Source organism: Anolis carolinensis, chromosome 1 (genome assembly GCF_035594765.1).
Source record: "Anolis carolinensis isolate JA03-04 chromosome 1, rAnoCar3.1.pri, whole genome shotgun sequence".
NCBI classification, from domain to species: domain Eukaryota; kingdom Metazoa; phylum Chordata; class Lepidosauria; order Squamata; family Dactyloidae; genus Anolis; species Anolis carolinensis.
In genome coordinates, this window is record NC_085841.1 from 109,856,963 (window position 1) to 109,882,713 (window position 25,751).

Here is a 25,751-nt window from a genome sequence, read left to right on the forward strand (position 1 = left end):
TCATGAATGCAGACTGGAAGTTCCCGACCTGTTGGAAAGCATAGATGAAAAACGGCATACCAAAAATTTCTGCAAATTCTGGTAACTTTTTTTGTTCCAGGCTCAACATAAATTGCATAGTTAATGCACAGTCCTACAGTCAAAACTTGTGCTCACAGTCTCTTTTACTGCACGCCAAAAACTGCTTTCTGAGAAAAATAAAGTTCTTGCCTTACGTTGTTTTGCACGATAGATTTGGGGAAAGTACAGAAAATACAAAACTAAATTGCATACTATATCCCAATACAAACAACATGGGGAAGCATTCCATATCATGGTTGCAGCCATTAGTAGTCTGAAAGTTAAGCAACCAAATGTTGCACAGTAGGAAAGGAAATTCAGGCCAACTGAAGCTGCAGCCACATGAGGTTTTGTTGCACAGCATTCTTCTGCAACCTTGCTGATGACTACGTAAAAAAAAACAAAGCAATGTTGCACAAGAAAATCATGGGGTTATTTTTTGCGCAACATCACTGATTTCGCATAATATTTTTGTTTTCCAAAAATGTAGTTTTTGGTAGAAGATGTGTAGCTTCTGGAAAACTGCAGTTCTTTGTAGATGTTGCACAGTTGATTTCTACATAGGCATTAGCAATGTTACACAAGAATATTGTGCAGCTTCAGTTGGCCCAAATGTCTTTTCCTACTGTATAATATTTCGTTGCTCAACTTTCCGACTGATGAAGGCTGCACCCATGACATGGAATCACTGTGGGAAATTCCTGATTATCTCGTAGCTTTTTACCTTCATGACTTCAGTATTTCCATGGATCTTACATCTCTCCTTCCAAGACCCATTTTAACAACCCATCAAGGATGATTGTTAGATAGTAACACAGTAAAAGAATACAAATCCTTTCTGAAATACCCAATACCACACACTAAAACCTGTTGCTCACATCTGCCCCCAAGGTAAATACCTGGCCCTTGGAAGTTATACCCACGCTGCTATTCTTTTCAATTCCTGCCAGGCACTTTGATATCTGAGTCACAGCAATTGTTCTCAACCTTTGTTCCTCCAAATGTTGTGGAGTAAAAATTCTCAGAATGCTTGACCATTAGCTACATTGGCTTGTAGTTGAATTTTAAAACTGGAAAATAACATTTTATGAACCACTGGTTCAGGGGGATGATGAGGTTACAAAAAGCTTCACCTGGTTTTGTTAATACCAACAAAAATAAAATCAATAAAGTGAAATCTAATTATGCTATACGTAATTGGAGAACTGTATCCACTATTGGATCTATGCTATTAAAGAATATTTCTAATCACACAAATCACCACATGTTGTTAGTTTCCGATTCACTGCGGTACCCTGGAAAGTTGTGCAAATAGATTGAGGAATATGAGACATGACCCAGTAACTGTATGGTGGTGGTGGTGGGGAGTCTGGTGAAGTGCCTTCTATTAGTAAAAAAAACCAAAAAAAAACCTAGTAGATATAACTCAGTAATTGTTCCCATAATTCTGTTTGTTTTTGAATGCCCACAGCACCTTGCTGTATAATCCTTAAAATGTCTCATTAGAAGTTTAGCCCCACTGCTCCCAAACAACTGAATACATACATTCATCTTAGTGAAACTGTAGTTGCCGCAGTCATAAAAAGCAGGTGTTGACTATTCAACTTGAAATTACATTTGTCCAAAAAGTGGATTTTTATTACTTCATATTCATCATTTATACAGAAATCAGTTTCAGAAATACAAAGAAGTCAAGCTGAGGCACAATACACATAACCACAAATGTCTTGACCTTTGTAAGAACATATAGTAATTTCACTGTTTTCTTTTTTAATAGCTCTATAGTTTTACTTAACTTGTATTTTTTTTAAAAAATGCCTCAAGCCTGTCCCTGTTTACCTACTGATGTAGGACTATTCACAAATGTTTAACAATATGGGAGAAAGCCTGGAGCAACCTTGCAAATTTCAAGGCAACTTAATTTCAGCTACATTTTACTTAGTATGATGGAGAAATTCAAACTATAATTTAACCAAACATAATTTAGTTCTCTACATCCTCGATCAATCTTCTGAAGCACTCCAAGAAAAGAGATGAATAGAAAAAAATGCTGCAAACACCCACATCCATCCATGGATGAAAAAAAAATCCTAATAGTTGAAGCATTGTCTGTCATGAGAATGTATGCAATTTGCACTGAAAAGTGTTTGATTATGACTCTAGAAATCAGATTTAAAATAATTGTTTAGGCATAGAAATCCACTGAATAACCTTGGACAGGTTACTCTCTTTCATCCTGGGGAGGCAAAGACACTGTTTGTTCACTGTTAAGATGTCTGTTCAATGTGCTTGCAACAAAAAAAAAATGGTTTCACCAAACTGAGTAAGTTACTCGCCTGCTTAATTTCTTGATCCTAAGCCAAATTCTCTTCCAGTCATTCAGAATTATCAAACATGTTTTGTTTTGATGTGGACAACTTTCAGGATTCCTGCAAAGCATATTTCAATTCTTCCTCATACAATCATAGAATAATAGAGTTGGAAGAGACCTCATGGGCCATCTAGTCCAACCCCCTGCCTTGTAGTTTGTAGTTTGAGTATACACTTGGGCTATGGTATGCTGATAGGTTTTCCATGAAGTCTTATTGATATTATCTGGTTGGATATTGCATTTTATTGCCTGACTGCTTCTGTTATATTCCACCACACTATTAATTCTGCTTTGCTTCTTCTTTGATTATCATTTCTGGACTGAAACACTAAGCAATTATCTGATTGAAAATAACCCAAACCTGTCCATTTTGTTCTTTTATACAAGGCAGGTTTAAAGTTTAACTTTAGAATTAATGACCACAGATGATTTCCTTAACTTTGAAGTAGATCATGAAGACTTTGAAACAGTTCAACTTGTTTCATAATTTGGCTCAATCATTAACTAAAGCGTAGACTGCAGTCATTAAATCAGAAGACTAGGACTTGTAAGGGCAGCTGTGAAGGAACTAGACAAAATTCTGAAAGGTAAAGATATATCACTGGATGCCAAAGTAATAGTACAAGTCATCATATTTCCCATTTCTATGTATGGGTGTGAATGCTGGACAGTGAAGAAAGCTGATAGGAAGAGATTTGGCTCATTTAAAGTATGGTGCTGCGGGGAAAGATGTACAGATACTATGAGCTGGAAAATAAATGGGTCCTAGAGTAAATCAGACCACAACTCTCCCTAGAAGCCAAAATGATTAAACTAAGGCTGTCATATTTTGAGAAGACATGGCTCATCAGAAAAAAACAATAATCTTGGTAAGATGGAGCATAGCAGGAAGAAAAAGGCTGCATACCATTTGGATAGACTCAAAGAAATCACAGCTGAGTCTATAAGACCTGAGGACAGGGTGACTTGTAAGTCTCTCATTCTTAGGATCGTCCTAAGCCAAAACTGACTTGAAGGGAGTTATCAACAACATATGTTTCATAAGGAGTGTGTGATATGTTGTATGTATAGAGAGGGGGGGCAATGTAAACTGGTCATAAAAATAGTAAAACAATAAAAGCCCCATTGCTTTGCAGCAATCCCTGCTAGTATCTTCAGATTTACCTATATATTTTGCCCTAACTTCAGTCCATACTCAACAGTTAAACAGTTCTTCCTTTTCCTTTCTTCATAAAGGCCTGTCAACTGAATACAATGTGTGCCCTAGCCTTCCTTAATAGTTTGTTTTTAATTGAACGGGGGTTGCGGTAAGGAGGGATGATTCTCCACCCAATTCTACTTTTCACAACAGTTTGAGTGGTAGATCTTTTACTTAAGATCTGGGTTTTTCCGGGAGAGATAAAGTGGGGTATAAATAACAACAATAATTTGTTGTCTAGCATGGGTGGTTCTGATTTATTTGAAACCATGGTATTTTGAAAGACACGCTTCACAGAAAATATACCTTTAAAAAGATTGGCAATACAAATAAAAAGAAAATGTCTTATTTGTTTAATCATAATTTTTTCATATTTCCTTGGTACAAGGAAAAATGAGAAAATTGTGTATGAAAAATACAGTTGCTATTAAATGCTATTCTTCTTGTTGTATGGGTTACAGAAACAATGCTAATGAAATGTCTTCAACACTTTGAAGTAATTTCCTAAGTATTATTACAACAATTGAAATAATTATGGATTTCCTCCAGTATTGTATTCATGATTACATTTTTTAAAAAAAGAAATAAAAATGCAAATGATTTTTATTCCCTATTTAGATTTTCATGAGGCATTTCACATACTATTTTCCAATGTTTTGATAGTATATGCTAGAGTTTTCTCTAAAGTTTTTCCAATATAATAACAGTCTAACATTTCAGTTTTTTCCAGTATCATAACATCTGTTCCATTTTAAAATAGTAGATTGGACACTTGATCACAGAATCAAAAATTAGATCCAACTTTTTTAAAAAGCATATAGAACTTACCACTTTAGAGCATTTAAAAATAGTTTCCTTCTCATACAATTATATAAAACTATATAATTTATGACACTTAAATAGTATTTCATGGATTAAAAATATGTAACTATTAGGACATTACAACATTGAGACTGGAAATTTCTCCTATCCAACATACGTGTTTCTTTCTAATTACTCTTGCAGGTACTATTAGCTCTGATGCATACAGCACATAAGACAGTGTAAGGCAACTGAATACTTTCAATTCACCATGAAGCTTTCTTGTTGGTCTTGGATGCTTGCCATTTCTTTGTCTATCTTACTGTGTTACAAAATGACATGAAATAGGTATCCATGAACAAATCTCAATGTGTTCTTATAACCCTATGAACGGTTAAATAAAGCTGAATGCATGCAGAAATACAAATGGGCAGCCCCACCCCAGCCAAAAACCATTGTCCCAGTTGTCCCAAGAATGCCCTACACATCTATGCTGTAGCCTTTTCTCCAACATCTGTGTTCATTTCAAAATCAACTTTTTCTACTTTAGAAGAATGTCTGAATTAAAATGTTTCCCCCAATAGAGAAGACAAGATCTTAATTCCGATCAAGCAAAACCAATCTCCACATAGATCACCATGCTAATTGTGCTTAGTGGTCGTGTGAGGAAACTCTTACACTCAGCAACAGGAACAGTTTCTACTATCCCAGTGATTGTTGGGGGATCACATCTCTCTGTACATGTATCTCATAGCAACTCATTGGCAGGTTCATCTACCAGAGATGACTTATTCCATTTGAGAATAAAGCTATGTTTGGTGGGAGCATGTGCAGAAAGCCTCATGCAGGTCAACATAGAAACAGCTTACTATCACACATTGAGAATCTAGGACCAGAATACTTTAGTGGAGTTATAACACCTGAAGCCGTGATAGTTTGTTGCAGCAGCATTGAATTCCCTTAAACTAGCAGCAACAGGCTCAGGTCAAACTATAAGGTTTCTTGAACACACTGTAAATACTCCTGATGCTGCTTGCTCATGAGATAAAATCTCCAGTGGATGGTTACTTTACAGTTACATAAAACGCAAAAACAAACATTTTAACAAATTCAATTATTTAACAACATATCTTTCCTAATAAGTTTTTACCACAATACAAGTCTGCAAAATTCCTATTTACATAGATAGTTAATTTCTATATCATTGCCTTTATTAGAAGTGCCTTCTGATTTTTTTTCTTTTTCATTTTGGATAAACAGCTTTGTTATCCCATTTTCCACACTGAAACAGCATTCTTTCTACTAATATTTTTTAGCCTTTGGAGTGTCTTCTTCATAAAAACTTGTTATTGTACACCAGATAAAGCTGGAAGTGATGCAAATACACTCCCCTGAATCCAGCGAATTCTGCATTGTGACACTCACTTATATTTCTTTATTCAAAGATCTTCCTTCAGATCTTTTGGAAAAAAAAATATGGAACAAATAATTCTTTACATATTCTCACATCCCATACCACTTTTAAATGTGTGTGTATGTATTCATCTTTTCATGAAAATAATTTAACAAGGCAGAAAGCATAAACCAGAGCAATAGCTTTTTTAGTGTAACAGGGAGGGCCACTATGATATAATAGTATCATTACTAATGACAGACTGAATTATCTCCATAACAAGCCATGCAACCAATAGTTTTAAACCTTTGAGTTATTTTTGATTACCTGCATTTTTATGACCCAAGAGTTGTCAGAAGTCAGTTGTTTCAAAACAGTCACTACAACCTTGATTTTGAACAAATCGAGCAAGACACTGCACTAAACCTGCGAAACTCTTCAACACACACATGTATCTCACACAGAGACACAAAGAGACATATGATATAATACTATTGTGGAAAAATGGAAGACCTCTTTGCCATTTTTGCAATGTCAACATGCAGGTATACCTACACCTGGGTATGTGGAGCAGAGATAAAATACAAATAAGGGATATAAACATTGATTCAAGTATGTTTTGTGTGCATCCATATATAGAGAGAGGAGGACACACACACACATACACACACACACACAAATCACAGTTCAAAGATTGCAGAATGACTGGGTTGCTGTGAGTTTTCCAGGCTGTATGGCCATGTTCCAGAAGTATTCTTTCCTGACGTTTCACCTACATTTATGGCAGGCATCCTCAAAGGTTGTGAGGTCTGTTGGAAACTAAGCAAGTGAGGTTTATATATCTGTGCATGGTCCAATGTGGGAGAAAGAACTCTTGTCTGTTGGAGGCAAGTGTGAATGCTGCAATTAATCACCTTGATTAGCAATGAAAAGTCTTGCAGCTTCAAGACCTGGCTGATTCCTGCCTGGGGGAATACTTTGTTGGGACGTGTTAGCTGGCCCTGATTGTTTCATGTCTGGAATTCCCTCACAAACCTCACAACCTGCCATAGATGTGGGCAAAACATCAGGAGAGAATGCTTCTGTAACATGGCCATACAGCCTGGAAAAATCACCGCAATCCAGCAATTCTGTAGATGAAAGCCTTAGACAACACAATCACTACAACCTTGATTTTGGAGAAATCAAGCAAGGCACTGCACTTAACCTGCAAAACTCTTCAACACACACACATGTCTTTCACACAAAGAGACCTGGAAAAACGGAAGACCTCTTTGTCATTTTTGCAACATGTGGGTATACTTACACCTGGGAATGCAGAGCAGAGACAAAATACAAATAAGGGGTATAAACACTGATTCAAGTACGTGTGTGCATGCATCCACATATATAGAGAGCGGGACAAACACACTCTACACACACACACATATCACAGTTCAAAGATTGCAGAATGACTTGAGCAACAGGCTCAGCAAGCTCTATTCCTCACATCACTAGTGATGCTATATACAAAGCAGGCTGCTGGGGGGGGTGGGGGTAAGAACCTGCTGTCATAACAACCCTTTCACACAGAACTACTGAAATACCGGGAAAAAAACTGAAAATACTACACAGCCTACAGCAAAAGCATGAGAGACAGCAGCACAGCCCCCTGTCATTCACCAATGTAAGAAGAAAACAGGCAAACAATACCATGGAAAAGGGGTGATTTGGGGGGGTGTCTAATTTTGCAATGGGCTTCCCCTTTGTCTCCTTTCTGCGCCCACCCGGGGAGCCCCCTCCTGCTTACCTATGGCCCCAAATCACATTCCAGCCCGGGAGCCAGCCAGGTGCACCTCACTCACGCCTTCCTCTTCTGCATAGATCCGAGTCTTTGCCAAGGAAATGGTCCAGCGCTCGACTTGGAGAAGTCCTGGCCCCAGCCCAGCCAGCTAGCGGGCAACCAGGAATCTCTTTAAAGGCTTCATTGTGAGGCGAAAAGGAGGAGCGGGGGGGAAGGAAAGGGGAGACGCCTCCAAGGACACCGGGGATTGTGGAGCGGAGACCGCTGCCTCTCCTCCCCGCTCCTCCTCCCCCCGCTTTAAAAAGCCAAATCAAAGGACCTCGACAAAGTTTTTTTTCCTCTCCTCTCCAGCGGTTTGAAAAAGCAGCCGCAATGGAACTGTGTGGGTCAACGGACGTTAGGAACGGTCTGTGTCTCTCTTCTCGGAGAGGAAGGCGCAAAAGGGAGGCGGGTGTTTGTGTGGAAATGCCGCTCGAGTGACCCTTGCGAGGGAAGGATCCTGGAGGGGGAACACGAGCGCGAACGGGGTCTTTTCAAATTGGGCAGCCGGACAAAGGCTTGCACTAGTAGTGGGCTGGTTTCCATCCCAGAGAGATGGAAACCCCTTCTCCTTCTCCTTCCCTTTGCCCTCAGTCAGTCCCCAAGGCTGCTGGTTGTTTCCATCCCAAAGACAACCCCCCCTCGCTCCCTCCTTTCCCCCTTGCTTTCCCTTCATCCAATCCCCGAGGAATGGACTTTGAATGCTGGATGTGCTGGTAGTTGTTCCCATTTCCAAAACAACACCACTCTTGGTTTGTTGTGAGTTTTCCGGGCTGTATGGACATGTTCCAGAAACATTCTCTCCTGAGGTTTCGCCCACATCTATGGCAGGCATCCTCAGAGGTTGTGAGATTTGTTGGAAACTAATCAAGTGGGGTTTATATATCTGTGGAATAATGTCCAGAGTGGGGGAAAGAACTCTTGTCTGTTGGAGGTAAGTGACAGTGTGAATTTTTGTAATTAATTATTGAAAAGCCTTGCAGCTTCCAAGCCTGGCTGATTCCTGCCTGGGGGAATCCTTTTCTGTGAGGTGTTAGCTGGCCCTGATTGTTTTTTGTTTGGAATTTCCCTGTTTTCTGAGTGTTGTTCTTTATTTATTGTTTGGAGTTTTTTTAAATAAGGGTAACCAGATTTTGTTCATTTTCATGGTTTCCTACTTTCTGTTGAAATTGTCCTTTCTTTTGAAATTGATTTGCTTTTCAATGCTAATCAAGGTGGCCAATTGCAACATTCACACCTGCCTTCAACAGACAAGAGTTCTTTCTTCCACCCTGGACCTTCCACAGACATATAAACCACACTTTGCTTAGTTTCCAACAAACCTCACAACCTCTGAGGATGCCTGCCAGAAATGTGGGCAAAACGTCAGGAGGGAATGGTCCTGGAACATGGCCATACAGCCCGGAAAACTCACAGCAACCCAGTGATTTTGGCCATGGAAGCCTTTGACAACACAAAAACCACTCTTTCTCCTTTTCCCTTAATCAGTCCCTGAGGATGGGACTTCGGAGACTGGGGGTGCAAGTGGTCCCTATCCCAAAAGGAAGCCCTTTCTTTCCTTGCCTCCTTCCCCTCAACCAGCCTCTGGCTTTGAAGGCTGGACCTGGGGGTTGTTTCCATCCCAAAGTGAAGGCAGGTTCTTCCTCGCTCCTCTTGCTCCCGCTTCTCACCCACATCCCCTCAACCAGCCCCTGAGGATTAGACCTTCAACGCTGGAGCTGCTGGTTGTTTCCATCCCAAAGACGAACCCTCTCTCCCTTCCTCCCCTTGCTTTCTCCTCATCCAGTCCCTGAGGAATTGACTTTGAATGCTGGATGTGCTGGTGGTTGTTTCCATTTCCAAAACAAGACCACTTTTTCTCCTTTCTTTTCCTTTAGTCAGTCCCTGAGGAGGGGACTTCTGATGCTGGCGGTGCAGGTGGTCCCCGTCCCAAAGAGAAGCCCTTTCTTTCCTTGCCTCCTTCCTCTCAACCAGCCCCTGACTTTGAAGGCTGGACCTGGGGGTTGTTTCCATCCCAAAGTGAAGGCAGGCTCTTCCTCGCTCCCCTTGCTCCCCCTTCTCACCCACATCCCCTCAACCAGTCCGTCTCTGAGGAATGGACCTTCAAGGTGCCGGTGGTTATCATCCCAAAGAGAAGCCCACGCCTTGACTCCCCCTTTCTTTCCCTGAGGATTCGAGTTTGGAGGCTGGGGGTTTCTATCCCAAAGAGAAGCCCATGCCTTGCCGCCCCTTTCTTCCCCCGAGGATTGGACTTTGGAGGCCGGCGGGGCTGGGGGTTTCCATCCCGAAGAGAAGCCCCCGCCCGTCCTCCTGACTTCCCTCCTTTTCCTTTCCCCTCAAACACTCCCTGAGGGCTGGGAAGGCGGAATGAGGCACCTTGCCCTGGAGCGGCGGGAGGGGAAAAAGACTGAGGCAACCACAACGACTATTCCCCCCCCCCTTCCTCCCCCTTTTGGGGCACCAACACACCACCCTCCCCCTCCAAGCACACAGAGGAGCCCCCTCTTCTTTCGCCAGCCCCCCTCCCCCTCGTCTCCCTTCAATCCCCTTGCAATGAATTCGTCCCTTCACTCACCCGTCCGCGTCGGGAAAAGGCGGGAGCGCATCCGAGGCGCCGCCCTGGGGGCAGCGGGGCAAGAAGAGGAGCAGCAGCAGCGGCGGCAGGAGGAGGAGGAGGAGGAGGAGGAGGAGGAAGAGCAAGTGCGGGCGCAGCGGGGAGCGGCGGAGCCCGGGCTGCTCCTGCGCGCGCTCTCGCTGCCCATCCCCGCCGCGGCTGGGTGGATGGATGGATGGATGGATGGAGGAGGAAGGCAAGAAAGCGGGGCTGGTGGGGGGCAGGAGACAGAGGGGCGGGGGGGTGGTGGTGAATGGAGCGGAGCGCTCAGGAGGAGCAAGGAACGCACCGAGGAAGAGGAGGAGGAGAAGCCGGGGAAGAGCCGGCGCAGGCGCGCAGCCGAGCAAGTGGATGGGCAAAGGGAGCGAGGGAGGGGGGAGAGGGCGCGCTGCTGCTGCTGCTGCTGTTAGCGGGGTCGCAGACGGAGGGAGGGAGGGAGGGAGAAGGGCAGGCCGCGCAACACAAGAGCCCTCGCTGGCTTGCTCGCTCTCGATCCCTCTCCTTCGCCCGTTGCGGCAAAGCCCCGCGAAAGGAGGGGGCGCGGAGGAGGAGGAAGGCAAGGCGCTTCTCCCCGCCTTTGTTGGCCTGCCTTGGAGGGACAAGGCCCCCCGCCGTCCTCCGAGAGGCTTCCCTCCCCCCGCCAGCCCTTCATTTCCCCCTTGGCTGGGCCGAAAGCGCGCCCCTGCTTCGGCTTTCTTGGCCGGCTCCTGGAGACTGGATGGGTTCTGCAGAGGAGAACCAGGGCCCATCCACACAGCCCTATAGAATGTCAAGGCAGAAAATCCCACCATGCCTGCTTTGAATTGGTCCTCACTCAGAGAATGTGGGACTCTCTGCCTTGATATTCTGAGATATAGAGACAAAGCAAACCGCGGTTTCTTTCTCCGCTTTTGCACTATGGGGGGCTTTCCCCGAGGCTTCCCAAAGACCCACAATCGGTCCCCTTTGCCCCCTCCCTCCCTCCCCGCGAAATGGGGTCCAAGGAGAGGCTGCGGGGCAGGCAGAGGGGCACAAGGCAAAGTCTCCCTCATGCCGCTGCTTCGCGGGGTCAATAAACACGGAGATGCTCGGCCGAGCGGAAAGCAACGCGGCGGGCGCACGTGCTGCTCCTCCTCCTCTTCCTCTTCTGTCTCCAGGTTTGCTTTGGAGGAAAGGAGGGCGCCCCAGGAACCATCTCTTCGCAATGCAAGTTGAGCATCCCTTTGCCTGGGATTCCCACATCCAAAACACTAGTGGAGCTCCCAGTGGTGCATTGGGTTAAACCCTTGTGCCGGCAGGACTGCTGACCGATACGTCGTCGGATCGAATCCGGGGAGAGCGGGTGAGCTTCAGCCCCACAGGCGGGGACGTGAACATCCGGGCGTCCCCTGGGTAACGTCTTTGCAGACAGCCAATTCTCTCACACCAGAAGCCACGTGCAGTTTCTCAAGTTGCTCCTGACACATAAAAATACCTCTCCAAAATGATCCACAAGGAAGGCTGAGGTGGTAGCCCCCCCTTGATTTTCTAGTCTTGGTACTGGTCAGTCTGGTCAAACTGGTCTGGGATCTGGGCCCATAACCAATTGTCAGAGTAATGCGCACAGCGTAGCAGCAGATGAATAATGTCAGTTGAACGCAGAACGAAGGAACGTCAGAGACGATGTAAAAGTATTTACAGTAGAGTCTCACTTATCCAACACTCGCTTATCCAACGTTCTGGATTATCCAACACATTTTTGTAGTCAATGTTTTCAATATATCATGATATTTTGGTGCTAAATTCGTAAATACAGTAATTACTACATAATATTACTGCTTATTGAACTACTTTTTCTGTCAAATTTGTTGTATAACATGATGTTTTGGTGCTTAATTTGTAAATTCATAAACTAATTTGATGTTGAATAGGCTTTTTCTTAATGCCTCCTTATTATCCAACATATTCGCTTATCCAACGTTCTGCCGGCCCATTTATGTTGGATAAGTGAGACTCTACTGTACAAAGTTTTACTTGACAAGACAAACAGACTTGCAGACAATGGACATAAGACTTTCGCTCTAGATAAACAACACAGATCTTTTCAGCAGGCAGAAACAGATCTCATCTGATGCAATCAGCTATATACAAACGCACTTGTAGTCTGGACACTCCTCTCTGTGTTCCAGCCACACATCCAAGGTCAATACAGCTTCTTAACAATTAACTCTTTATACACTATAGCATTTCCTGGATGATGCAATACATGCTAGACACAAATTTCATTTAAACACTACCAATACACAAATCCCACATTAGCAAGTTCAACCCACGCAAACTTTGTTTCCTGCACAGCATGATGTCAGTTACAATACACTCTCAGTTAAATGGAACTCAAACAACAACAATGAGCAACTAAAAATGTCAAAAATTAATACTGCATTCACAATGCTGTTTTCATAATACAGTGCCCCCGTGACGCAATGGGTTAAGCCCTTGTGCTGGCAGTACTGTTGACTCAAAGGTTGGAGGTTCGAATCCGGAGAGCGGAGTGAGATCCCATCTGTCAGCTCCAGCTTCCCATGCAGGGACATGAGAGAAGCCTCCCACAGGATGGTATCACATCCAGGCATCTCCTGGGCAACGTCCTTGCAGACGGCCAGTTCTCTCACTTTAGAAGTGACTTGCAGTTTCTCAAGTCACTCCTGACATTATTTTTTTATTTTAAAAATAACAATATGGTAGAACTGTAACATTAAACTCATCTTTATTTGTCTCTATTTGCTTTTAATTGCTGTATTTCAATATGAATAATGTGTCAAGGCAGAGTTTATGGTTTGCTATTTCAATAGTAACTCTCAAGCAACCAGAAACTACATTTATCCTGCACCTACCAATCCCCAGTGGAGGTTAACAAAAAATCAATGTACAGGCAGTCCCTAAGTTAAAAGCATCCGACTTGCAAACAACTCATTTCTAAGAATGGAGCTGAGACAACAGGAAATGAGAGAAACCTGTCACTTGGAAGGGAAATCCACTCCTGAAAGAGTTATTATCATGAGGAAAAGGTGTCTCAACTGAAGCTTTCTCACCAATCCTTGTTTCCACAACAAGCCACATTTTTCCAAATCCAATTTTCACAAGGTCAGAAAGTGAGGGTAAATCTTCTGAAGAGAGGCTCAGGCACCATAGATAGAGGTAGATAGATATTTGACTGGAGTTACACTTAAAAATGTACCTGTTCTGACTTATATACAAATGTAACTTAAGAACAAAACTACAGAACCTGTCTTATTCATAACTTGGGAACTATCTGTATTGTGTATAAAATTACTTTCAGGTTATCTAATGTCTATATGAAATATAAATGAATTTCATGTTTAGACTTGGGTCCCATTTCTGAGATATATTTGTCTTTGCAAATTCAGGTGTATTCTGAAACACTTCCGGTCCCAGGCCTTTCAGATAAAGGATGCTCAATCTGTATTTGATTACTCTTAGCAAAACAAATGAGTACCTGATACTGACTGAATAGAAGACATCATATTCAGGGAGTTGGTTCTCTCTCTCTTCCCTTTGTTTGTTTGTTTAAGGACAAGACAGAGCTTTACAAAGCTGCAGGTGGCACCTCAGATGAATTATTATCATTAATAAAGAGTCCCTAGTGTCATCATATCATTTGTTTTTTAAATACTGTACATAGAGTCATGTTTCTGCTTTCTGTGTCAAACTTTTAGGGAGCAAAATTAAGTAACAGAAGAGAAAGGAACACTATCCCCAACATACAGATACCTAACACTACACACGCCCAGCCAAGTGTAATTTTGAATATCAAATGTCTTCTCTTCAGACATGTAAGAAAGCTCAGGTGTAACCCACACTTGTGTCCATCTGCTTTGTATTGCAAAAAGCTAAAAAGGATAGCCTGGTCTGACTGTGTGGCACAATGAGAATGAAGTATATAGGAAGGAAATAATTGTATGTCCCGCACCAACATTCCTTGAGCTCTATTCGGATTCTGGCTTTGATGGTCTTTATCCTTTTCATTATGTCACCATTGCTGTGAATGGTTACAGTTCTTATTCCCATACATCCAAGGTCAGCATTGTCTAAGAACCTTTTGCATTCCATTTCCCTCTGACTTCACTACTTCCAATTTCTCCACCCAATGAAGCATATATACATATATACTGTTTGCAACAGAGCTTAGCATTCAGCAGTCTAGTGAGATGGATTGTAGTAGAGCTTTTGTCATACTCCCTGCATTCCAGATTAGTTTGCCAGGTGCCACAAAACCCTTTGCATTGGAGTGAAAGCAATGACTAAGTATAAATGTCTAAGTATAAATGGCAGATAATGACTGTTTAAAGCTGGTGCAATGTAACATTTTGAATGCTGGTCTAGGCCTAAGAGACTAGGGCTCAAATCCTTGCTTAGTTGCCCAAACCTTCTTGAATGAATTTGTTCAAGACACACTATTTTAGTCTGAGAAGACAGCAATGCAAACTTTTTCAGAATCAATCTTGCCAGGGAAACAACTGTAATGTGGTGACATAAATTGGAATGGATTCAGAAGCATGTAAAAAAAATAAATAAGAGTATTACCAGAAGAAGAAAAAAATAGATCTGGATCCAATTTTAATACAAAAATGAGAACACTCCATACTTAAGCAGTTCCTAGCATCTATTGCTACTAACTGCACTGCATTTAGTAGGGATGCAGTTCTTCAGTAATTTTCTTTTCAGAGGAATTAAGAATGATTTTTTGGCAATTTTCTTCCCAAATCTCTTCATAATATAGGACTTACTCTGTGCAAAATTTACACACACACAAGATTATTTTTGCATACACAAAAGTATTTTTGACTTAAGAAACAATACTTTCTACACATAATGTATTTAGAGGTAGAGATGTTTTTTACAGGGAAAGAACCATGTGTAGATTTTGCACTGCGAAAATTCTTGTCAGTCCAGGATTCTTCTCATGTGGGTTTCTGAACATTTACAAACCATTTTTTTCAACCATTTAATGTGTGTGTGTGTATCAATATGCTTTTTATTCCTAGTATGTAGACGAAACTTTGATATAACCAGGGCCACACTTAAGATTCTTCAAAATATATCCACAACTGTTGGAACAAGAGAAAACTGAATAAATTTGCATTAAAAGAGGGAAAGAAGAGCAAGAACAACATAATACATGTTCTTATTAGTCTGGAGTAGGGGAGATGGAGATGAGAGATCCCTCCTAACTTTTATGCTAAATGGCTGAATGCTGGTACAGAAGAGATGTGAAAAATGTTAACAAAACATAGTTCAACCAAGTAATCATATTTTTCACCAGCTCCTATCTATAATGTCAACTCTATATTAAAGTGTGCACATGTTTTAAGGCTAAGATATCTGAGAGCTGAATCTCACAATATTTTCCATACCTTTGCTATCCACACTCTCCTTTTGAAAACATAATGTACTTATAATAGTACCTTTATGTAGTGCCACCCATACCATATTCTGGTGAGATACTTCTCTACTATTGTAAACTCTGTGACCTGCATCGGAAAAGTTTGGTGGATGTCCAAGTACTGTGAACTATCCATTTTTAATGGCCTCAGGCAACTGGCCAAATATCTCTCCTGACAGGGGGAATGAAGGTGATGTGTTTCCATCAGTGTTCCAGTAGGTTGTGCCTTTTGTTATCTTCCTACTACTAGCTGGCAACTGTGTGCAAGGAAGAGAGTCCTGCAAATTGCATCAGGAGCTAAGCAAGACCATTTCACTAGGCTCATTAAGCTAATGGCATTTTGAGGTATTGGTGGTCTTTCTCTAGGGATCTGAAAAGGGAACAATGTTTAATTAACCAGTGCATTTAATAAATAAATAAACACTCCAAAGCTACATTAAGTCACTGGAGATAGCCTTCCAAAGGGAATTAAACTTAGGTCAGTACTGCATCTCGGAATGTATCACCACTTGAAAAGCTGAACAAGCCTAATAGCACAAAGTGCACACCATTGTTGCATTAATGTTAAATAAGATGAGTCTCCCTTAGCCAAATGCTTAGGATCAGAATTTTAAAAAAGAAGTATTTGATAAACCCAATCATTCTTAATCGGCTATGTGGCCACTTCAAGTGTGATCTAGAGTTAATGAATTAATTCATGTTGACCAGCATCATGTAAAGAATGTGGATTCTTGCTTCCATTACCCAAGCTGATGTAGGAAAGCTTTTCAAGCAGCCATGTGTTCCAGACTTCTGACCATCACCTTTCAGTAGTGAGATCACCAATCTTCCATAACTCCTGCAGCAACCAAAAGAAAGGTGATGAGTTTCCCATGTTTTGAATGGCTGTTTTCTTTGATGTATAAATAAAGTAAGTGAAATTTGAGTTATAAATGTCATCCAGGAGGTTTTGACTTTTGGGACTATTGTCAAGGGAAATAGGAGAAAATCAAAGGCAGCTAACTTCAAAACCAAGCTTAGAAAACACACTGACACATTGATTCTTTGCAACTTTTGTTGCATATTTTAGCCCCCCCTTCTCGTTTTCCATTGTTCCAGGAAGCCTAGGACTAAAAATACAAATTGAAAGCAAATTAATTTAATTAAACAATTTTTTTTAAAAAACAACATAATAGTAAGAGTTGTTTGATAGAACAGAGCACACTGAGCTCACCTTCATTGGATGCATTTAAATGGAGGCTGGACAGTCATCTGTTAGAGATGCTGGGGCTGTACAATTCCTGCAGTGAACATCAGTTTAAGCAATCTAAGGTCTTCCTAAAAATCAACCTAAGAATAAGTGGCAATGATATTCAAAACATGAGCATACCAAGTATGCAGATCTTTACTTAAGAGAAAACCCCACTGTTTTCTAGTCCTGTAACCTTTTTAGGATGCAAAATTAAGACATCCATGTTTGAATATCAATTCAAACCTGCAGCATCTGTGTTGAACAGACTGATCACACAGAATGGGCATTCAACATTGGAGTAAACCTCTCTTTCTCACTTTAGTTGCTAGAGTGATAGAATATTTCAAATGTTTCACGAAACCTCCAACTTACTTATTACTCTAATTGTTCTTCCCTTGTCCACCTCATGTGAACCTTTTCAGTGGACCCACTGTATCCACTGATTTCTTATCTATGAGTTTAGCCAAGTGCAGATTATATATATATATATACACACACACACACACACACACACACACACACACACACACACACACACACACACACATATATACACACACACACACGGTGATTGGCAGGGGTATGGATGTTCTTGCTCATTTGCTTGCTTGCTTTCAAGACCAGTACTGTTTGCCATGTTTTGTGGAAGCTGCTTTTTGCCTTGCAATTGGTAGTGGCAAGCAGCTTCTTCAGGGACATGATGATTGGTAGTGGTGGGTACTCCTCATTTATTGGTGCAGTTTCTTACCATGTCCCTGATGTTGGCAGTGGGTTGCTTCTTTGGGGACATGGAAATTGGTGCCAATGGACATGCTCCTGCTTGTGTGTTCACACTTTGTGAGAGTTCCACTGTCACCACTTGCCATGGTTTATGTATTGGACTAGGACTCTGGAAGACCAGCATTTGAATCTCCTCTTGTTCATGGATTCAAACTATAAGGAAAAAAGATTCTGCCTAAACATTAGAAAGAATGTCCAGACAGTAAGAGCTGTTTGACAGTAGAATATGCTGCCTTGGTGCATTATGGACTCTCCTTCTCTAGAGGTTTTTAAACAGAAACTGGATGGCCATCTGTCAGGAGGGCTTTGATTGTGTATTTCCTGTCTGACAAGTGGATAGATTGGATGGCCCTTGTGGTCTCTTTCAACTGATTTTATGAGTTTGTAATTGCTCTTGTCTACACTGCACTTCTCATGTAAGGCACACCACTGTATGGATTAGGGAAGACATAATACTAACTAATACCAGTTAAAAACATTTAGCAACTTCGGGGTGAGGAATGGAAGAACAAATGATTGTTCTTTAGCTCATACTGGCTTAAGCTGGATGGCTGTCTTGCTACACTGACTTTTTATATTGAAAACAGTTGATGTAGAACCATTTTGAACTTCACCTGCACATCTTTGTCTTTGCTTCTGAGAACAGAAAAGGAGCCTTAGGCCCACAAATTTGCAAAGCGCTAGCTGCATCTTGGGGTTCTGTATAGTAATTGTGTGACATGTTTTAAGACTGGTATTTAATTAGGAATACCTGGCTGCATTTCCTCTTGGGCTTATGGTAGCAAATTCTATATATAACCACATGGTTTCCTGTGACACATCCAAGGATAAAAGAAGAAAGACTTAATTTGCATGCAAATGCCTCTGGGACTGAGGAGAACACTGGTTTTTCACAATCACTTGAAAGCTACTGACTAATATTCATTCTCCTGGCCACACCATTTGTCACACAGAGAAGAAAAGAGGATCTTTTCTGTGGTGAAAAGGAAGAAGACCGCTTGTAGGAAAATTACACACCAGTTCTGTAAACTGTAACTGGTTCAAAAAGGAAATTCCACACATAGCCCACAAAGAGTAATAGCTGACTGTGGAGACCAGATCTGATACTTCTCTAGCCAAGGGATTCAATTTGTGAGCAGATGTGTATTCATATATAGTCACTGACCAATGTTTTAATGAATATGTACACTATGTAGAACCTCCACTGGCATTTTTAAATGATAGCAGGTGATTACCTGTTTGAAATAAGTCATTTTAAAACAGGAGGTGGACAATGCAGGGTGTTCACCATCTTTTGCTCCTGGAATCCACCAGAAAATACAGAAATGGCCAAAAAATTCCCAAAAAACCCCAAAACAAACAAAAAAACCCTGGAAGGAACCATACAAGTGTTTCTGGTTTGAAAAAAAGTAGGTATACTTTGATATTAAACAGTTCAGAAGAGCCCTAAAAGTTATTTAAGTGGCTAACTGCCTCTTCCAGTAATGAAAATTTGATCTTTTTTTAGTCAGAGACTGAAACAAACTACTTTACAGCTGTATACAGCCCACAAGCTATGACACTAAAACCATTGGGGTAAATGAAGGCCAATCCCCAAAGATTAGGCTGGGCATGTGTGAGCCACTTCCCAATAATTGGAAAACAATGGATCACCAAAATGTCTAGGTATTTCAGTTTCTTCAAGAATTATCAATGAGAAGTATACTAAAAAATTAAGCACACACCTACACACACACACACACACACACACACACACACACACACACACAAATCATGACAAGTATTATTCCAAATAACAACAGGTGCTGCCTACAATCCATCCAATGAAGAATTGTACTGTACACATTTTTATTTATTGATGAGATTTGTATGCCACCTTTCTTCCAAAGTGGGAGAGTACTTCAATGTATACCTTGTGTTTGTGAGAGTTATAATATTTAAGGTTGTTTGAATAATAATGAGGGAGTTAAATAATTTGCCCATAATTTTCCCAGATTGCAGGGGAAGTAGAATTTGTGAACCTGTGTCCTTGAAAAGGTTTCAGTATCCTTAAACACTTCCTTTTCATATCACATTTCACACTGTACCCCATCATACCCATAGTTCTTCAGGAGAAGAGAAACCTGTGGATGTTGCACTGACATAATATTTCAGGAGACATTTTTAAACCTTGTACTACAGCCTCCAACTGACCACTTAGATGCAAAGCTCTAATCAGCTAATGGAAATAGGCGTGCAACCATTTAATTACCATTAAGAATTAATGGTTGTTCATAGATGTCATTAGTCAGTTCCTATGCTATTATATAAATCTATGGCATGACAGCATCTGAAATGCTATGTACAATTCAATGTGTAGAAAAGGACAAGCAAAACCCTCAAGGGCATGACTTGCCTGTTGGGAACTGTCACATTTTGAGAGGCTACTCAGTGGGTGAGGGGGCAATATGAAACTTGCATAGAAAAAGGATATCGACTTGGAGAATTTTCACTCAGGTTGTGCAATTTGACTGGACCACAATCCGTTTTTGGTATTCAAATTTTGGTGGGCATCTGGATCCATTTTCGGGAGCCTCCTGAAATCAGCTAATGGAAAAAAGCTGTCTTTGGCTCGGCAATCAAAAGATCCAGGAAGATCCATCCCATTGGCAGCAATGGGGAACTTATGAGGCTCTCCTTTCCACCATTTTCTGTGATCCTTTCCCTTCTGTTTTTCAAGGAGACCAGTGTTTAAGGCAAGGGCTTAAGAAACCCCCCTTCCTGGGATGCTTTCCCTTCTGTCTTTCAAGGAGACCTGGGTTTAGGGCAACAGGCTTAAGAAACCACCCTTTCTGGGATCCTTTCCCTTCTAGCGGCTGCCTCCTTCCCCGCACTCCATGTAGCTGAAAGAAATTGAAAGCAGCCATTTTTCGGCAGCTACTGTTCTGTTGTGGCCGGGAAAATAAAATGGCAGTGGCGCTCATGCCGTTACGGGCATCTAAACCAGCCAAAGACCATTTTTGAAAACAGATCCGTACACATCCCTAATTTTCACCATACTAAAACTAGGTTCATTCACTAGCTCTAGGGGTCATCTACACTGTAGAATTAGCACAGTTTAACTGCACTTGAACTGCCATGGCAGAGGCTGAATCTACACTGCCCCATAATCGAGTTTCAGAATGTGGATTAACTGCATTGAACTGGATTATATCAGTCTACACTGCCTTATAATCCAGATCAATACAGTTAATCCACATTCTGAAACAAGATTATAGGCCAGTGTAGATTCAGGCTGAATGCCACAGATTTGTAATTTGGTTAGGCATCAGCTCTCATTGGCAGAGAAGCCCCTTGGTAGGGAAAACTTCATAAAGCTACAACTTCCATGATTCCACAGCATTGAATCATAACAGCTAAAGTGTTATTGAACTACATTAGTTCTACATTAATGCACCCTAGACCACAGAAAAGAATGTATAACTTCAAATGTTCTAGAAACAATTATTTTAAGTAATTCATTGCCAAAGGGTATACTGATGTCCACAAGTTTAATTGTCTTCAAGATGAAATTGAAGTATTTCGTAGGTTTTATAAACTACTCTGAATTCTAAGGTGAAATATAACTGACTGAAGTCCCCAAGTAACAAACACGATAGGGTCTGTTAGTTTGTTCTTAAGATGAATTTGTTTTTAAGTTGGAACAGGTACATTTTTAAAATGTAGCTCCAACCATCCATAACTACCTACCTATCTATCTACCTACTTACCTATCTTCGGATAGCATTGAGAAGGTTTAACATGCCTGTGGTGTTTGTTTTGCTGTCTGTGCCACTGTTCTGAAAATTTCACCTCATTTTCTGTTCCTGTGATAATTGAATTCTGAAAAATGTGGCTTGTTGTTGAAACAATGTCAGATGCTTGTAACTGAGGGGCAACCTGTATATATAACAATTGTTGCCATCATCAACACCATCAATGAAATAACTCCCAATTATAAAAGAAATTAGAGTAGTTTATATACTAATTCACAGATTAATTCAAAGGCATTCATGACTGCCTTTGTGACATCATCAGCAATTACTTTAATTTCTGTTGACCCCGTTGATCAATTTCCATGTCCAACAAAGAAAGACTAATTAATGACAATAGCCTTTTGGCTAAGATCAAATGTAGTATCTGTTCTTATAAAATTTGGACAATAGGGAGTATTGTCATTAAATGTCAGAAGTAAAAAATTAATAGTTTGGTTTCCATTTTGGAAGAAAGGTGCAATATAAATCAAGCAATAAGTGAATAAATAAGTAAATCCTCTTTATGGGTTTGTTTTGGTAGTTTTATTTGATTATCAATTTTGAGCATGGTAATAAAATGTGGCATGCACATGCACACATGTACAGAATATATTAATGCCTTGCCTTATACAGATGGGCTATCATCAAAAAAGTACATGCACGGGCCACTGCCAAACAAGTATTTTGAATACGCAGAGAAATAAATGATGCTCTGCCCCAAGCTGGAAATATTTAAGCAGCAGTATCCTGACACCAAATGTGAACACACTTATTTCCCATTCAAGGTAATTACAGATCTCCATTAATTTTCAGTGAATAATTTTAGAAAAAAACCTAATCACCCAACAACTCGTAATTGATGTTTTCGGCTGACGCTACAACTCATCTCAAAAATATGGATCTTGGCAAATGAGGCAGAAGTCTAAATTACTTGATAGCCCTTTGGCATCATTCTTTCTGAGGCAAATAAAAGAAATTATATTTGAACATTCATGGGATATGGAATGTTTCCAGGGTGGAAAAGTGCAAATATGTTGGTAAAGCAGAAACTGAGTCTGCAGAGTTATTTTTAACTTTCTGTCCTTCAACCCAATCTATTTCTTTGATATCCCCGAACTCTTGTGAAAATGGAGACTGTTGTTCTCTTAGCAAACCAGGATCTGATTTTATTCCTCATATACAGAAGGTAATACACAGTAGATAGACATCTCTTATAATAAGATACACCCACTTTTTCAGGGGTTCAAACCCACACCCCATTTTATCTATTCAGCTGAAAGTGAACATATTTAAGTAGCAACATCACAATATACTATTCTAGCACAGAATGATTATTAACACTGAAATTACAAACAAACTAATGAGACAAAAGATCATAGATTTGGACAAACTCATAACATGTCGCATCGAATATCATATAACATGCACAGAAACCTAAATGGACCAGAACTTGTTTTACCCCTTCACAACTATGCCTAAGTTCAGAAAACCAACTCTACTCTAGTAGAGTAGGCCTGAAGTTGTCAAGTTTTACTTTTATAACTCTTAAGGTAAAGGTAAAGGTTTTCCCCTGACATGAAGTCCAGTCATGTCCGACTCTGGGGGTTGGTTCTCATCTCCATTTCTAAGCTGAAGAGCCGGCATTGTCCATAGACACTTCCAAAGTCATGTGGCAGGCATGACTGCATAGAGCCTCTCCTCAAGGCTCAGCAGAGGGTACAATACATCGACAAAAACATAAAACCATTAAAAGACAAATATAAGATGAAATCCATTAAAATCATTTATGACTCTTACTGTGTATGATTTTAATGGATTTTCATCTTATATTTATGTCTTTTAATACATATCTTTTAATGGTTTTATGTTTTTATCAAGTGTATTGTATCCCCTACTGAGCCTTGAGGAGAGGCAGGTAAGAAATAAAATAATTATTGTTGCTGTTATTGTTATTTGAAATTCTATAGGGGTGATCACATAAGTACAGTTACATGCAGGCATATGGTATAGGTATATGCTGAAAGGGAAATAATGAAAAAATCGGACTGACTAGTGATTGGCTGGTTATCTGAAAGGTTTTAAAAAGCAATGACAGATTTTACAGCAGTTACGGTGAAGAATGTGAGATGTTAAGGAAGTTAGGGATAAAGAATATGAGAGGAGCAGAGTGAGATATGTCTGTAGAGTTAGTGTCGATCAGGATATATCTTTGATGATCAATTTCTGAACATCAGCCCATTGCTGTTATTATAAGTTGAGTGTCCCTGATCTGAAATACATGAGATTATAAGGATTTTTGATTTCAGCCTATTTTGGAATACCTGTATTTGTGTATATTCAATATTGAGATATCTTAGAGATGGGATCCAAGTCTAAACACAAAATTCATGTATGTTTCATATCCACCTTATACAAATAACTGAAATATAAATTTCTCCACAATATTTTAATCATTATGTACATTGAACCATTAGAAAGCAAAGGTGACACTATCTCAACCACCCATGTGCACAATTTTGGATTCTGAAGTATTCTGGATTTTGGAATTCCAGAGAAGGCATGCAAACCCTTGTGGCTCTGAGAATGCTAAATACAGGCTATTTGAAAACTTGAATTCAGACACAAAGTATACATGGTGGCATTAGTTGACCAGGAATGATGGTCTTCAGTGGAGAGATTAGATCAGGGGTCTCCAGACTAAGGCTTATGGGCCGAATGTGACCCTCTACCCAGCCCTGCATTAAACATTAGACTTAAGGTTGCTGTAAGTCTGAAATTACTTGGAGACACACAACAACTACAATCCTAAGTAACTTGATAGGCCCACTCTTCCCATTGAAATACTGGTAAGTTTATGTTGGTTAAAATTGTTCTTCATTTTAAATATTGTTCTTTCATATATTTTTTGCACTGCAAATAAGATATATGTAGTATACATAGGAATTTGTTCATGTTTTTTCCAAACTATAGTCTGACCTCCCAACAGTCTGAGGAACAGTGAACCAGACCTCTGCTTAAAAAGTTTGAGGACCCTTGGATTAGATTAATAAAGTCCTTTACAGGACCACAAGGGCATATAGAAGGTCCCCACATTTGATTTCATAGCGGTGGGACTGAAGGAAGTCTAACATTGGTAGCAGCATCTTAATTGGGATTTCTTTTTAAATGAGGAAGTCACCACTAAGGAAAGTTATCTTTGGAAAGCCTTCTTTAGTTCTGGAAAGAACTAAAGTTACTTCCTGTTAGTGTGCCTTCTAAAGGGGGGGGGGTGAATTAAGAGATGGCCCTTGTAGTCCTTACCAAATTTAACATTCCAAGTGAATAGCTTTAATAGAGCATGCATAAAATCTGCATGAATTTCGCTTTGTAAAAGAAAGAAGGCATTTGTTCCTATGAGAGCTAGTGTTGGACTACAACTGGAGACTAAGCCTCAAATCCCTACTGGCCATGAAACCCACACACTATCTCAGCCCCAGAGAACAGCAAAGATAAATCTCTTCAGAACAAATCTTGCCAAGAAAACCCTGTGATAGGTTTGCCCTAGGATAGCCATAGGTCAAAATGGCTTGAAAGCACACAACATGAAGGGGAACTCTGTCATGTGAACTTCGATCTGTAGTATGAAGTGCTAGAGATCACACCACTTTAAAAGAAAAGGCAGTGCATGTTGTTGATTTTGGAAACAATTTCCTTGACAAGGCCTTGAGTTACAAGATAAAAGTGTCAGGAGTTAATTTACTTGAATCACCTTTCCAAGAAAGCAAACACTTCTTCAAAATGCACTATGAAACTAAAGAATTTGGTTTTGCATGTATAGTTCAATATATAAATCCATTATGCTCATAGCAAAAGAGATATAGTAATGAAGACTTTTAATGGATTTATAATGAAGTTCCAGTCCTCTTTCTTGTTTCAAAATCTATGTCCTGATTAAACTAGGCTCATTGATTCAGAAATGTGGCTTTTCACAAAAATAACAAATACATTAAAACCAATTCTGAACCACATTTAGTGCTATTATGCTTCAGATAATATCTTAGAAAAAATAACCTAAAAGGTATTGTGGAGAAAATTGTACTGTAAAGAGCACAATGTATCAAGTTAAAATCTTCATCAAAGACACTACAGAAGAGCCCTGCACTACATAACCTCCATGGAGGCAACCACATTTGAACAAATTTCTACATTGAGGAGTCACATTTAAGGAAACAACTTAGGCTGAGTAGCCTAAGGACAGGAGGCTCCTTGAATCTTTCTACAGAGATGATTTGCAAGATGTCAGAAAT

At 40.4% G+C, this 25,751-nt stretch overlaps 1 protein-coding gene across 9 annotated transcripts in view; it reads right to left on the bottom strand.

The window, feature by feature from the left end:
- fut9 (fucosyltransferase 9) overlaps window positions 1-10,544 on the bottom strand; it is a 104,998-nt gene extending 94,454 nt beyond the window's left edge. For 3 of the 9 annotated variants that reach the window (XM_008117636.3, XM_062969052.1, XM_062969051.1), the window contains exon 1: window positions 7,613-10,106. Coding sequence is in view for 1 of the 9 variants with exons in the window: in XM_008117631.3 (XP_008115838.2) it covers window positions 10,221-10,407 (187 nt within the window). In the remaining 8 variants the exon portion in view is untranslated. Of the gene's footprint in view, window positions 1-7,612; window positions 10,107-10,220 lie in introns of those variants that run through there. The other 6 variants (XM_008117634.3, XM_008117632.3, XM_008117635.3 and 3 more) reach the window with 4 other exon arrangements.
- Window positions 10,545-25,751: the final 15,207 nt, after the last annotated feature.